We start from the raw sequence: 16,012 nt of genomic DNA on the forward strand, positions 1-16,012 counted from the left end.
TAATTTGTTTTGAAAATGTTTTTGAGAAGGAATTTTTGACACTATGTGAGCAATGCAATGGCTTTAAAAGTGAGAAAGCTGATGTAAAAGGAACTAAAATGTCAGCTCTAGATTGACAGCTGAGAGCAAAACTTTTATTAAACTTGGCACCAAAGAGAGTTACAGTAAGCAAAGTAAGCTAGCCACAAAGACAGTTCTCACGCTTTACTGTGGAGGAGCCCAAATAAATGGAAGTGCATTTATATTTTGGCTTAACAAATGGGGCCAGCAATGTGGCTTGGTATAGACCAAAAATAGAGCTATGTATTCACTTTTTCCTCCACCCCCGGGATCTAGGGCCCAGAGGAATCTTTATGTTCTTCCTCTCTTTTTCCTTCTTTCTCCATCCAAAAAGGTGATTGGGCAAAAAAACGGAGAAATTTAAGAGGCCATAGCTATTGTGTCATGGGTTTCCTGTTTGTCATCTGAATCTTCAAAGGCCCTCTGGAACGCCAGCTTGAGGGTGAACTTGATCCTCCGATCCCTGTAGCTCCCCACAAGGAAGTAAATGACAGGGTTGAGACTGCTGTTCACACAGGACAGCACAAAGCCGATCTCTGGGGAGTAGAGGAATTTGTAGCCCAAGAAGTCAAAGAGGATGAGGATGCTCAGAGGCACAGCAAAAATGAGGAAGAAGAGGATGGTGAGCATGATGGTGGTGAAGAGCCTGCCCGTTCGGAAGTGCTGGGAGCTGCACTTGACTTTGAGGAAGAGGGTGAGGCTGAAGAGCAGCATGAGGGGTGTGCAGAAGAGGAAGTCCAGGGATCCGATGGCGATGAGCAGGAGCTGGCAGGTCCTGGCAGAGCGGCGAACGGTGCACAGAATGTACCCGAGTGTGTTCAGCAGCAGGGAGAGAGCCCAGAGCAGGCCGGAGATGATGGCGGACAAGTGCTTTGGGCGGTGGCTTCGGCACCAGATGGGACAAAGGACAGACAGGCACCTCTCAATGCTGATGGTGGTCAGGAGATACAAGCCGGTCCCATACATGAAAAGATCCAGGAAGAGGAATATCCCAAACTGCACCCCAACATTGAACTGCATCAGGTACTGAACCGTCTCAATGGCGATGCAGAGGAGATAGCCAAAGTCGGCGGCAGCCAGGTTCAGGATGTAGACAGTGAAGTGGTTTCTCCGGATGCGGAAGCCAAGGTACCATAGGACCACGCCGTTTCCCACCATGCCGCAGGCAGCGCTGATGAGGCAGAAGCTCTCCATGAACTTGAGGACCGTGTATGATGGCTGTCCCACACTCACACTCTGATTAGTCCCATGAGCCTGGCTTGTGTTGCTTTGGGGAAAGGGTGTTATAAGCTCCTCAGCCATGATGAAACACCCCAAAGTAAATACGTTCCTTTCTGTCTCTCTTGTTTCTTGTTTTCCTTGTTTCTCTTGGGATCAGAGAAGATCCAGAGGGCATTTAGTGACTGACATATTGCTTTTATTCTTACAGCTTTATGGCTTGGGATAGATAGCTCTCAAGGGGCGTGCATGGTTACTATCTGTGCAGGTAACAGCTAGCAAGATGCAAAATGTTGAGGATGGGAAAATCATGCAGGAATTTGGAGAGGCTGACATCGGCTAGGTTTGGCATCCATGCAGAAGAAGAAGGAATGAGACCGTTCAACAGAGTAAAGAAAAAGAAGCAGAAGAAAACATTGCTACTTGCAGACACAGCAGAGGGAGATAGGGAGGGTATGACTACCTAGTGACTCTGTGTGTGTGTGTGGCTATGAGAAAGGGCCAGAAAACATCACACCAGAGGCAAAGAACACTGTAAAATATGTGGATGGTGAGGCATTTCTGAATCCGGTCCTCAAATGCTTACCTTCTGCCCTGTGCAGCTGGGTTGAGTTCTCAGGGAAACTGGGGTCTGGCATCCACTCTAGAGTGTTTTTTTCTTGGTTTCTAATTTATCCCATTGGATCTTCTGGGAGACACTTTCTGTGGAAAAGACGGGGAATTGTTTCAGACTGCAGATTCAGTTTGTGTCTTCTTCTGTGATGTAATGAAGTAGATACTGTCAGGAAAGAGTGTTTTCGCTGTGCAGATGGGGAGGATGGGATGAAATCAGCAGCAGATGAGAATGGTTTGGGGTTTTTATGTTGTGAGGCAATTTCACATTTCTGCTCCACTTCTCTGGTTGCTCCTACAGTAGGTGGGGAGAAAATTACCTGCCAGGGATTCCATTGCCAGCAATGCTCTGGGATATTGCTTGCATCTGTGAAAGGCTCTTTGTGCATTTGTGCTGGGGCCAAATGCTTTTATGCTAGGGATGTATAAATGAGCGGTTAGTAGAGATTGTGGGAAGTGCTCAGAGGAATGGTATTCTATTTTGTTTTGTCTTTCTTGGAAAATCAGACTTGGGTTAGATTGGACTAGTCTGAGGGACAGTATCCTTTTTCCCAATGTTCTCTTCAAAATTCACTTCCTGTGCAACGCCTTATCCCAAATCCTGCCAAGACCCCAAGAAAAATGGCTTGTCCAACATACTTTGGGTGAGAGAGATGGATTAAAGAATAAGGCCTTCATCCCCTGAGTGCTAGACATCAGCAATTCTTTCTGGACATGAACAGCCCTCACTTTCCGCCCTGGAACGCTTCTGAGCCTTTCTTTCACAGTATGTGTAAAAAGGTGCCTATTTCTTTCTCCTGCTGGTAAGTGGAGCCTCTCTAAACTGCACAGGGCTCTTACAGCTCCTTGATGACTCATTGCTCACCTCTGACCCTGGAGAAATAAAGTATTTCAAAAGCCTGAGCTGAAAGGGACTTTAGAAGAGTAGTAAACAGCAATTTCTTCATAGCAATTAACAGAAATACTGAAGACAGGAAAGAAGCTTGCTGTGTGCCACTTATAAAATGGAGAGGAAAAAAGCAGTTTTAATAATGTGGCTGTGCAAGTTTTGAAAAGGGCAGGTGTTGGCTCCAGGGGGACAAATGTCCCTCAGTCTTCAGGTGTCACACTGTGAAGAAGCAAGGATTTTTTTCTGCCTCTGCAGTCAGGAGTTGCCTTTGAGCAGAGCTGATCCAAATTTTATGATGCGATTACCTGACTTTGTCACCTCTCTTAGTTCAAATTAAACAGAGTTTAAGATTGGAGCGAAGTCCTTTATCTACAGCTTCTTGCCTATGGACACTTGCTTTGATGTGCTGTCTTTTTCTGGCCAGGGTAGGAATGAGTGACTCTTTCCAACAGTTAAGCTTTTAAGCACACAAGCTGTAGGGCCTGAAGCGTTTCTATAATGTATCTTGGATCTTACCAGCAAGGCCTGACAAAGCTGTTTGCACTGTTCTAGCTCCTCTACTCTTCTTTGTGGCTGATCCCAAGTTGCTCTGTGGGTTGTAAGACACCACTTGGCTATGAGCTGGTGCAATACCTAACCAGTGCAAAGAACAGGTGTCTAGAGGTGCTTGCCCCTTTTTCTGCACCCAGTTAGTTGATCCAGACACTCCCAAAGAGGATGTAGCTTTCTCTTACTAGCTGCTGCCTCTTCCTTCTTGTGGCATGAAGCCACATCTCCATGAAGGGTGTAAAAGAAGAAATTTGGCAGCTGATGCTGGGGAATGCTGCAAGGGGAAGGCTGCTCCTTTGAGGTGTGTTTGAGGTAGGCTGGGGTGAGGGAGGCAAGTGGTCTTGTTGTAGAAGCTCTTGGAATGGAGAATGGGGTAGCTGCTTGAAGGGGAGGGTAGGGGTAATTACTGGGAGACAGAGGCTTGGGAAAGGGAACTAAATCAGATCCTTCACTCCCCTGCATGTGGTGAAAACTGGACTGTTCTGAAGCATCTACATGCCCATATGCATCCTTTCCTCCAGGCTTTAACCGCATTGCAGAAATACCAACAGTAATGTGTGTGCCTTCTGCTGAAATCAATGCGAAAATAAAGATTATTTCAGACTCTGGTGTCGAGGGACTCCTCAGAGGAGTGGAGTTAGGTTTGCTGCCCTCAGGGAACAGGTGACGCCATTCCTCACAGGCATCACATGCCGCTGGCATGTGGACCACGTTTAGGAGCACACTCAACACCTATGGCCTGGGCTGCCTGTCTCCTTTCTGTCCCCAGGGAAGCAGAAATGTGGGCTTTTTTCAGGGGGTTGATGGTCCCTGAGGAATGTACCCTTCTCGTGCCCGACTGATGATCTTCTGGGTGCCCTGGCATCCTTCCAGAGAGATTACGAGCAATTCAGAGGACAAACTTAGTTCAGGTGCTGAGAGCATTCTCCCTGGCAGGCTGGGATGACTATCTTGGTGTTAGTTTAGGCTGGAAAAGCCTGCAAATGATCCCCATCTCCTTGCGGTTCCTACCACTGACTTCTTTTGGACCACAGGAGATACACTGCAAATATCTTGCAATGCCATTCCTGAGAATGCTTGTCTTTTACCATGGATGATTGAGGGTGTCGACAATAGTGGTTTGTATGCAGGCATCACCTTTTAAATGTCCAGAGTTGGATGTGAAATGTTCACATTAATGTGACGTGTAAAACGTGTTCACATTCAGTGCCACATGTCTTCATGATGGGTATGTTTAAGGACAAACTGTCAGGATGGAAAGGTTTTTTTCAGTTTATACTCTGTATGTTTTTATCAGTTGATGGCTGTTTCTAAGCATAATAATTCTTTTAAATACAATTTTTTTTCTTCTTAAAAAAAGGCTTTTGGTGTTTTTAATAATAATGGAAATGTTTTGGTTCTTCCAACAATAAAATCATTACAGATTTTAAAAGGAAAACATTTTAAACATGTTTTCTGATAAATGGGTGCTCTCTTCCCCTCAGCAGTAGAAATTAGAAGAAAAAAAATTTACTAAAAATAACTGATGACATAGACCTAATCTGAATCAACTATATGTACATTACAGAACAATAGCATTAAAAATTAAAGAAGAGTAGAAATGGAACTCAGATTTCAGCTTTCAGGAACTATAAACAGGAAGCAAAGAGCAACTACAGACATTAGGGTGAACCACTATTGTTTTGCTTTTAGGTGCTTTTCAAAATTAGTAAAAAGACAAATAAACAGAAAAAAAAGATAATAAACAATAGATTAATGCAGCTTCCCTTTAGGAAAATATTTGCAGGTGAAAGCATGAAGGGGAAATTTGCAAGGTTTCTCAAAGAAAATTAGACCTGTGTTGCCTTTTTCTGTCAATTCAGGTTGAAAGAGCAAATGTCAGTACAACACTTCAAATAATCACATCTCGCATCTCAAGGGATAGGGTCTAGAGAAAAATTTGTTGCAAATTGTGGTATTTATTTATCTTCCTTCTGTTTCCTATTTTTTCCCTATCCTTGATTTTAATTCTATTGGTAGAAGAGATGTTAGAAACCATAGGTTCTTATCTGTCCTTCTTAAAGAAAGAAATAAAAATCCAATGCATGTTGTAGCTAGATGCAGTTAATTTGTCCTGGGCTGGAAGAAGCTAAAATAATATGCAACTCCAGCCCTGTATTTCTTTGAAACATGAGAAAAGGGGGCTTGTAACTCGCATAAAGTTGTAAGGCAAGTTGGTGGGGTTGGAGACCTGTTCTACTTCATCACAATTCTATGGCATGGAAACCTCCCCAGTTAATAGAAGAAAGGAACTTCTAGGGCATGAATTATTTCACTATTTGAAATGGTCATATTAGGAAGCAAAGAATTGTGCAGCCTGTGAGCCGCAAAAGGTTGTGTGTGTTGCTGAGATACAGGTACTTAAAACTGAGAGAGAGAGAGATACACTCTCCTTCCAGGAATTTTGTGGTTGATTTCAACAGGAGGAGGATTGGTTCCCATCTTCAGAGATCTGAGTAAAAAGTGACTGAGAATTTATGAATTTGATATTAGTGTGCTCTGAAAGGCAGAGATTTATTGAGTGAACTGCAAATTCTGAGTGGGATTTCTTTGATTAAATATAGACACCAAGACATTTCACCTTACCAAACTGAAATCATTTAATGGCCACTGAAAAAAAATAGGCACTTTCAATGTGGTCCTAATACAGGTCAGATGAATTCTGTGGTCCAAGTACCTGTGTGTTTTCATCAACCACAGAGACAATATAAAATAACTAGCTAAAGGGTAGAGATCTACAATGAAGATACTGAAGGTTAGGTGAGGTAAACCTCCCCCAATACCTCAGAGTTCTTAAATTCTGTAAATTATTGGCCTTCAGCTCCAGACCAGTGTTACTGTGTTAGGCACAGCGATGTTTTAGGAGGACATAGTCATTGTGTCACGGGTATCCTGTTCGTCTTTGTCATCTGAATCTTCAAAGGCCCTCTGGAACGCCAGCTTGAGGGTGAACTTGATCCTCCGATCCCTGTAGCTCCCCACAAGGAAGTAAATGACAGGGTTGAGACTGCTGTTCACACAGGACAGCACAAAGCCGATCTCTGGGGAGTAGAGGAATTTGTAGCCCAAGAAGTCAAAGAGGATGAGGATGCTCAGAGGCACAGCAAAAATGAGGAAGAAGAGGATGGTGAGCATGATGATGGTGAAGAGCCTGCCCGTTCGGAAGTGCTGGGAGCTGCACTTGACTTTGAGGAAGAGGGTGAGGCTGAAGAGCAGCATGAGGGGTGTGCAGAAGAGGAAGTCCAGGGATCCGATGGCGATGAGCAGGAGCTGGCAGGTCCTGGCAGAGCGGCGAACGGTGCACAGAATGTACCCGAGTGTGTTCAGCAGCAGGGAGAGAGCCCAGAGCAGGCCGGAGATGATGGCGGACAAGTGCTTTGGGCGGTGGCTTCGGCACCAGATGGGACAAATGACAGACAGGCACCTCTCAATGCTGATGGTGGTCAGGAGATACAAGCCGGTCCCATACATGAAAAGATCCAGGAAGAGGAATATCCCAAACTGCACCCCAACATTGAACTGCATCAGGTACTGAACCGTCTCAATGGCAATGCAGAGGAGATAGCCAAAGTCGGCGGCAGCCAGGTTCAGGATGTAGACAGTGAAGTGGTTTCTCCGGATGCGGAAGCCAAGGTACCATAGGACCATGCCGTTTCCCACCATGCCGCAGGCAGCGCTGATGAGGCAGAAGCTCTCCATGAACTTGAGGACCGTGTATGATGGCTGTCCCACACTCACACTCTGATTAGTCCCATGAGCCTGGCTGGCTGCAGTTGGAAGGAAGATTGATGGAGCTGAAGTACTCATTATGAGTGATTTCAGACAGACCTGTAAGCAGGGAGGAGAGAGATGGTAACTACAGTGTGACTTTCCCTCATGGTGACCTGGTGATGTATTTGGAATTCCAGTACTTCGTAGCCAAAGCTTGATTTAGAGAGGTATTGCCATGCCTGATCCTGGAGCACAGACCTTTGAGGCCTTGTATCTAATGCGAAACTCTATACGACATGTAGGAAAAGTTAGATCGCAGTTTATTTCTCCCTTTAAAAAATCATTTATTGAGGGTCCTTTTTGCAGTCAGTATTGGTAAACAAATACCTTAAAAAAGCAATTATAGCATAGATCAGGGGTCCTCAAACTTTTTAAATAGGGGGCCGGCGCGCAGATGAAGTGGCAGGCAGTCATCTGCGGCTGCTTGGTTACCCCCTGCCAAGCCCCAGCGGGGGTGGGGCAGGGAGCTTCTGTAAATACCGGGGGCCGGATTGAGGACCCTGGGGGCCGTATCCGGCCCGTGGGCCGTAGTTTGAGGACGCCTGGCTTAGATTAATGTCTGAAAAGTACCCCTTTTCTGAATACAAAGAGAACCCAGTATTAACAACTCTGCAATAACTGTCTTTGCTTCATATAGCTAGGATTAGGTGAAAGGAATCTTGCCAAAAGTGTGTGAAAGTGCTGGGCAATCAGCATAGAAGTTATTCAGCATGAAAGCTGATCGAGTTTTGTCCTATGCATATGCCCAGAAAACACGGTAGAGAGTACTCAAAATAGCTGGTAGTTTTTTATGTTGATGTAGTTTAGTGTGGTTGGCTTGTTCTATTGAGCCCTATGTACAGACAATAAACAACTGAGCTTGACACAGTCAGCCCTTCAGTAACTTCGTTCTCAGAGAGAGAAACTGGAAGAACCATATCTGGGACAAAATGTCTGATCCTCACAGGACACTGGAATTATGACTCAAATAATTATTTCACCCCATTCCCTGAGGCATTTCACTCTGCTTCTTCTGCCTGTGATACTGAGATCTGGATGAGAAATCTTAAGGGGGGGGGGGGGGGGGGAGTAAAAAAATAGATTTCACGCCTTTATTTTTGTCTGACAAGGTCAAACAGCATGACTCTTTTCCCCTCTCCCCACCAGTTATTAATTGTGACATGGGAAGGTAGAGAAGTGTCATGAAAGACAGCAGGAGATAGTTAAAAGAGAGGAACAAGTGAAAATGGGGAGAGCTGGGGAGATATGAATGATTGAACGATCTAACCAGCATGAATAGTCTGTTCTCTCTTTGTAAAATGCTGCAGCATACACAAAGGCAGACTTCTATAAACATGCAAAATATGACAGATTGAATCATTACTGTTTCATCTCAGCACCCTGGGCACACTGTGTTCAGTGCTGCTTGGATAGAGGCAAGATAAATGCACGATGCAGGTGATTTCCCTGGCCAGCTGATGGCCTGGAGCGATGGAGACAATCTGGCCACATTACGCCAGCAGTGCTTGGTTGGGAATTCAGCTGCGACCGTTACACCTATCTTTTGCCATTAAAAATGCAAACATCTCCTCTAACATTGCCTTTAGAGCTGCTGGTTGAATTACGGGAGGGTTATGAGCACCTCCAATGGTAATGTATTTTACTCTAAAATACGTGTCTTAGGTAGGTGTGCAGTCACCTGCCTGCCTTTGCTGACGGCAGATACATTGCAGAGTGCCAGCTTCAGCAAGAGGATTAGTGTGTGGACAGCTTAAGTTAGCTGAGGTGAATTCCACCCTTAACTTCACCAGGGCATGCAGGATGTGAAACCCTTATGGCTGACTGAAACCAGGGAACTTCTGACACTGCACCATACTCTTTTTTAGGAAGCTGGATGATTTCATGCTCAGCTGTTATGGGACCTCGAAAGCTTCTAACATTAAGACCCTAGTGGTCCTCTAAAGAAAGAATTTTAGTACATACTAAAAGGGACTGTGGAAAACAAATACCATCATCTTCTTCAGAATGTACAGAATCTCTGTTGTAGCACAGTTTCACAACAGGAGCATTCTTAAGTTCAAACTCACCTTCTCCTTCCGTAGCTGGAGAGAGCAGTATACTGCCTGACCAACACCACTAGCAAGGCTACCTCTTCCCTGAACATCTGCTGCAAGCAAATTGAAAAGATACAGCCTTATGACTTTGTCCACTTCCTCACTACTTGCTTTTGGCGTGGCAGCAAATTATCAGACATTGATTCACAGTAAAAAGTAGCTGGAGCAGCTTCTAATTCTATGAACCAAGCATGCTGTGAGGAGGAGGGAAGACGCAGTGGTTAAATGGTTTCCCAGCCTTTAGAAGACCCGGTGCGACACTATCTCTGCTACAAGTTACCTGTGTAACCTGAAGCAAATTTCCAATTGATTTGAAGAGGGCATGAACATTTAGGTGTCACTTAAGCTCTGTCTAAGTCTACTTCGGCCTTCTGACTCGGTGCCCATCTTAGGAAAGGGGCTACTCTATCTCCCTGCTGCAGTCGTCTCCAGAAGGCAACTGACTCTCCAGAAGTACATCTCTCTCCACTGGGCATTTACACAATGACAGATTAGCTTTCTAACTTCAGCTTGTCAAGCCTATTTCCTAATGTTAAATGACATGGCCCTGTGTCACTGATCATATATGCATAAAGGCTGTCAGGTACAGATATGGCTGTAAAGGATGCCCTGTGGATAAATGACAAAACATCAATAATTTTGCCTTCCACTGTAATGGAAGTGAAGAAATCCTTCTCTGACTTCTGTAGACCATGGAAAAGAATACTGAAAAAGTCACTCACAGTTCCCATACATTTTACTGTTGCTATAGGTTGCTTTCTTGTTATCTCCAAGACACATTCAAGACAGGAGTCTACTTCCTTAATGAAACTAATTATTGAAAGCAGCATCAAACAGCAGCAGACTGAGTCTAGGTGGTCTTTTTCTCTCTTGAGATTAAACATCCTTCCTGTGGTCTGCCTGCTGAGTAGCATGTAGTTCTTGTGGCAGATGTCAGTCTGAACAGCCTTGACACCACAAAGACATATTAGGCTATGGACAGAAAGTCACGCTGTTTTATTTTCTTGGCTAATTTTAAGCGATCCTCTAAGATCAAAACTGCTAATGCTATGTCTCTGAATAATGACATATTACAGAGGTGCATTTAGAGCAATTCAATAGCCTTGTTCATGGAAAAGGGTGTCCATAATGAAGCTCTTCTTGTCTTGAAAATGATCGAGACAATTTCTTACCTACAGTGAATTTCTAACCAGCAGAAGAAAATGTTTGATCTCTTTTCCTGCATTTTCTTTTCTCCTCCCTTCCCTTCACCATGTCTCCAAGATCATGACAGAAAGCATTAGACAGAGTGCAATAGCAAAGTTACCACTCAAGAATTTCTCACCTTTTTGTGGGTTCCTTGGTATTTCAGTGATTGATTTGCAGCAGCCGCCTGGTATGGATCCGCCGGGTAAAAATGTCACCTGTATTCTGTGACATATGGTCCAGATAAAACTCTTGTGTCATACTGTAGTGCTGGGCTAGTTAGACACTGTTTTAAAAGCCACGGTCATTTCAACGTGACATCTGACAGCCAGCCAATCACTCTTTTGGGGAAATATCTAGTTTATTGTGTGTGGTCACTTAGATTTGAACCACTTCCCCCTTCCCTCTTTGTACGGAACCTGTCACTGTCACGGCTATGGAAATGTGTTTTTTTACTACTTCTCCCTTCTTCAGCCAGTCTCACAGTGGAAAGCAAACAAGAACAGTTTGTACAAAATTACTCCTTGCCTCTTGCACTGATGCTTTGTTTCCTGCTTGTGTCCCTGAGATGCTCTAGTTTCACAGTCCTTGAAGGGGATGTCTTACCGCTACTCTGGGACACATAGATTGAGAAATTGTCTGTCCTCTTCTATAACGCCTGCTGACGATTTCACAACCTCCCTCAGCATAAATTTTCATCCCCCAAGGACCTATTGTCCCTGCCAAACACACGCATCACCACAGAGTGTCCTCTTCTGACCCACAGCTGCTCCGGACACAAGTTGCCATGCTATTGCTCCACACAATCTTTCCTGGAGAAGGATCCACCCAAACTCCATAGCCTTACCACAGCTCAGCAGCTCCAACTGCACAAACTGCTTGCGCTGCTTTCATTACACAATGCCCACTTCTGATGTCAGCAGCTCTTTCAATGCAACTTCACACCCCACAGTATTACCTGCCACTTCATACTGTCTTTCAGCACAGTCCTTCACCACGCCTCAGGCACTTCCGATTTCACAAAATCCCTCAAGACAGCCTCCAGCCTCATGCTTCTATTTCCAGTTTCACAACTTTCCCCCAAACAGTGCCTCAGCCCCATCCTGCCCACTATTAAATTTGCACCTCTTCACCACCTCATGTCTTTATCAAGACAGCCCCTTGCCAGCATTCACTACCCACCCAGAACACTTCATTCATCTTCTCACCACGCACAGTCCCTCCATGAGCATGAGCTGCCACCACCATGGTGTCCAGATCCAAAGTACGTGGAGTGAAAATAGAGGAAACAGCTTTCTCCTTTTCTGGCAGTGAGCACATCCTCATAGGGTACTATCTTGCAACAGGAGATACCAGCAACTCTTGATTTAGGCTTGTGCATTAGGTTACTTCTGCTAGTCCATTTGGCTAGGGAAACAAAAGAAGATGAGTATGATGCTAGCCAAATAACTGCCATGTGTGTCAGTGGGTACAGAAACTGGAAGGTGTGGCCCAAATTAGCTTAGCAGGCCAGATATCCAATGGTTCATCTTTAGCTTCTTCTGTCAGTTGTTGTTCCTCTTCCTTTCCCAAAGATTGTCAGACTGTTTTTACTTTCTTACCCAATGCTCTGTTTCCTATAATGACTGCTGTTAACCCTTATTAACCTAGCCAGGGCTCAAGGCTACCCTGTAAGATGGTATTTAAGTTAGAGGACTAGTTTTAACCCAGAGCAGTATTTAACCTCCCCATTAATTTGGGGATTTCCATTCTCACTGCATGGAATTGCTGGCATTCTGTGTTGGGAGATGGTTACATTACCTTGGTGGTTATTGGGCCATTCTAAATTTCAAGAAATGAGTACAAAACAAAATAATGGGCAGTGAATGAAACTATTTGTTGACACCCATAAGTCAGAGGCTAAAAATACAGAGTAGACTTCAGAGCAGTGGCATATCCATTTGCTTTACTGCATTTCATTTCATAGATTCACCTCTGGCTGCAGACGTTTTAAGGAAGATGAGGCTCTTCTTGACAGCAAAATTGCATACAATCGTAGAACGGTTTGGGTTGGGAGGGACTTTAAGGATCACCGAGTCCACCCCCCTGCCAGGGACAAGGACACCCCCCACCAGCCCAGGCTGCTCCCAGCCCCGTCCAGCCTGGCCCTGAGCACTGCCAGGGATGGGGCACCCACAGCTGCTCTGGGCAGCCTGGGCCAGTGTCTCACCACACTCATAAAAATATTTCTTCCATATGTTCAATCTGAATCTACTCTCTTTCAGTTTAAAACCATTGCCCCTTGTCCTGTCACTACAGGCCCTGTTGAAAAGCCTTTCTCTGTCCTTCTTATGAGCCCCCTTCCTATGTTGAAAGGCCACAAGAATGTTTTGAGGAGCCTTCTCTTCTTTGGGCTGAATTCTCTCAGCTCTTCTTCATAAGAGAACTGTTTTAGCCCTTGGATTATTTTCATGGCCTTCCTCCAGACCCACTCTAACAGGTCTATGTCTGTCTTCCAAAGACGTAAAATAGCTGACTTCCTCCCTCATTTTCCTGATTGGTGAAAGAAAGGGGTTTTTTTAACTTTGTAATTTGCTGACTTTTGCTGAAACATGCAAGTTCTTGCAAGACGCTTTATTTACTGGGTTGCCAGTGACGAAATTTCATGCAAAATACTGCTTGAAGCGTCATCAAGAGGTAACCTAGGCCATCTTCCACCTCTGTGAAAACTTAAGCATAACCAGGACCAAGAGAAGTGTGCCTAACCTGCCCTTAAAAAGACTGCTGTGACAGGGAACCCTTTGCCAGCCCCAGAAAATGGTGCCTTTCGCCTTACTGCTAGAAATCTCTCTGATTTTTTAATGTAGATTTGTGTTTCATATGTTTTCTTCTTGGACCACAAAAAATTTTAAAAGAACTGGTTTATTCCTCACAATGCTATAAAGCCAAAGCAGTGGATTTAATGGGCCTCTGCACTTGGGAAAACCATAAGGCGTGGCTTAAGAAAGGACTCTGGAAAGGGTTAACTGGACTAGGTCACATCACATGCTTGTTCAGTTTATTATTCAGCTAATCCATGGGCTGTTCTTTCTACCGTAGAAATCCTAAAACGCCTTCATAAGATCATTATCACTGGCTGATATTACTTTAATGTATGTTTGCTTAAACTTTTCAGTCAGGACAGAGTTAATTTCTCCTCTACCCCTTCCTTTCATGCCTTGCCCTCATTAAGGCTCCTACCTCCAGCCCCAAGAGCCCTTGAGGTGGGAGATTTCCTTGGAGAGGGTTAAAGAGTGCTACTTAAACCATTTTCTTCTCAGCCTTCTTTCAGCTGCTGGGCTGTGAATACATCAGTCAGTGCAGGAGGGCCCAGCCAGGCTACCCCCACCGCCCATCAAGGCAGTTCTCGAAACTGAGACGCACTTGCAGTACAGGAAAGCAAGAAATTAAATTAGGTGGGATTATACAATAAAGGCGACCTCCTAAGCAGGCGTTGGAAGCTTTCCAGAAGCTATTCTATGTTCTTTAAAGACTCTGTGCTCTAGCACATTCTTACTGGGGAAGGCAGGTGTTGAGGAGATAAAATCATACAGTCCTTGCACAAAAAATTAGATCTCCAAACGCAGAGGAGGTAAGTTTTCCAGGTTCTCTGGGTCCTTTCTTTTCTTTCCTTTTCTTTTTTTTTTTTTTTGTTTGTTTGTTTCCTTTCTTCTTTGCTTTTCCTCATTTCCTTTCCTCTTGAACAAATGTGAACACACAAAAAGAAATTCTCAATAAAGTTATCAATTGTCTATGGCTGTCTTTGGCTGAAACCATGTACAGAGCGAATTCTGTAGTCCTAGATTAGGTTGTTTTGTTATTTTGTTTCCCATTAACCACCTGAGATTTTATGGACAAACCCTTGCAATAAGGAGATGTTTCTCATTCTTTTTGAAATGTTAGCAGTCCACATTGTATTTATTTATTTATTTTATTTTGCAATTGATTGCATTATGTCATATACCTCTAGTCTGTCCCTGAAAAGATACTTTTAGAGGTAAGACACAACTTGTGGGAGTCCTGTACTGAATTAGTCATTCTAGTCATCTTCTTAGAGTCAACAGAAATAAATCAGCACCTCCAGCATGCAATGCATCGCACCTTTAGGGAGACACCTTAGGCTGGTTGTGAATTGCCCTGCAAAGGCAAGAAAAAAGAGTGCATATGACTGGCTCAGATATAGATATAGGTGCCTGTGTGACATAAGTCAATGAGATGGAATGAGGCAGATGTAATCCACTGTAAAATGTCATTTGGTGGTCATGTCAGGGGCCTCACCAAGAGGGACACAGCTGCCTGTTGTGAACAGGTCATATCTTTTCAATCTTTTCAAAAATATACACCTTGTGTTAGCTTAGGAGCTTCCCATCTGCCATCATCCAGGAATGTAGTTTTCCTTGATCATTTATCTCTTGATCACTCCCTTCTGAACCACTGGTTGCCAGTTCTCCTAGATGGAGCCCAGCTGATTCTCTTCCACTGGCTACTGCACAGCCCTGCCTACTGTAGAACACTATGGCAGTGCTAAGTGAAAAGAGGAGGGATGAGGATCACAGCTTGGTGATACTACGTAGAAATTGAGATCACATTGTTCTTACTGATCTTTTTTTTCTTGGAGATGTATCAGAAAAGGAATTACCCATGTAAATTTTACCCCTGCTCCCTGAATACCTGTTACCTACTGCTAGTACAGCTGTAAGCACAGGAAAAGTCCCTAAGTTTCTCAACTTCTCTAGGCTTTACTTTTTGGTTTTGAGAGCAATTTTGGGTTTTCTCCATTGCCATGTTTCCTGTGGATGTTTGACTAGTTTTTGCCTACACAAGAATTTCTGACCTTGCTGTAATTTTAAATAGGTGCTAGATAATTTGAATTAAATTAATCACTCCACTGATCTGCTCAGATCACCTGCACAAACAGGAAGAGCTGCTTGCCTTTTCACTGAGCAGGATTTGCCATGGCGGTTTTAACAACGTTGACTGGGAAAGTTTTGACACTAGGATGAGTACGATACAGCTGATAGTTTGTTTCAAACCTATTTTTGGTTAAAACCTGTAACGAGTTTAATCTAGTGGTTTCCTGGCTTCTTTGAGCCAAGCAATTCTGATATCTGGTTGCACAGTGGCAAGTTGGTAATGTTAAGGACTAATTCTTTTTAAAAGACGCAATTTATTTACTAGTGACATGTACTACTCAAGGAGCTATAGCTGGAACACGTCAAACCAAAGAAGCCCCACATTCACACTGGAATGTGACCATGTCTGAAAAAAGAAAATGTAGAGATGTAGAAGCACCTAGAGATAAGGAGTTTAGCTATAGTATGCACACACACACAGAAAAAAAAAAGGGGGGGGGGGGCGGGGAATGACATAAAAGGGGAATGGCATTATGGAAAACTCTGAGCTACTTTTAGGGGAGAAAAAGGATTATTCTCTGAAGTTAACTTTATCCTGGTGATACTAATTTACTTAGGCCCCTCTCAATCAATAGAAAAAGAACAGGTTCTGTAAAGGACCCCAGTTTAGCAGTTCTGCCTATAAAAAGACTTTCACCACCAGCTAGGCTGGCTTCATTAAACAG

The 16,012-nt window shown here is 44.0% G+C and overlaps 2 protein-coding genes across 2 annotated transcripts; both read right to left on the reverse strand.

Annotated features, from left to right (window-relative positions):
- Positions 1–94: 94 nt before the first annotated feature.
- On the reverse strand, positions 95–3,472 carry LOC130156413 (proto-oncogene Mas-like). The gene is made up of 2 exons (XM_056354882.1): positions 1,865–3,472; positions 95–1,427 (listed from the first exon to the last, which is right to left on the reverse strand). The coding sequence occupies exons 1-2, from the start codon at positions 1,914–1,916 to the stop codon at positions 421–423; spliced, it is 1,059 nt and encodes a 352-aa protein (XP_056210857.1). The 5' UTR covers positions 1,917–3,472; the 3' UTR covers positions 95–420.
- Positions 3,473–5,942: 2,470 nt separating this feature from the next.
- On the reverse strand, positions 5,943–11,501 carry LOC130156414 (proto-oncogene Mas-like). The gene is made up of 2 exons (XM_056354883.1): positions 10,556–11,501; positions 5,943–7,195 (listed from the first exon to the last, which is right to left on the reverse strand). Exon 2 carries the CDS (start codon positions 7,172–7,174, stop codon positions 6,227–6,229), a length of 948 nt encoding a protein of 315 aa, XP_056210858.1. The 5' UTR covers positions 7,175–7,195; positions 10,556–11,501; the 3' UTR covers positions 5,943–6,226.
- Positions 11,502–16,012: the final 4,511 nt, after the last annotated feature.

This window comes from Falco biarmicus, chromosome 10 (assembly GCF_023638135.1).
Source record: "Falco biarmicus isolate bFalBia1 chromosome 10, bFalBia1.pri, whole genome shotgun sequence".
Taxonomy (NCBI): domain Eukaryota; kingdom Metazoa; phylum Chordata; class Aves; order Falconiformes; family Falconidae; genus Falco; species Falco biarmicus.

Bases quoted from the DNA above. Each gene is read 5' to 3' on its own strand.
- LOC130156413 (XM_056354882.1), bottom strand. From the start codon at position 1,916: ATGCCAGACCCCAGTTTCCCTGAGAACTCAACCCAGCTGCACAGGGCA. The intron at 1,428-1,864 runs GTAAGCATTTGA...TCTGATCCCAAG, and splicing joins CCAGCTGCACAGGGCAGAAG to AGAAACAAGGAAAACAAGAA.
- LOC130156414 (XM_056354883.1), bottom strand. From the start codon at position 7,174: ATGAGTACTTCAGCTCCATCAATCTTCCTTCCAACTGCAGCCAGCCAG.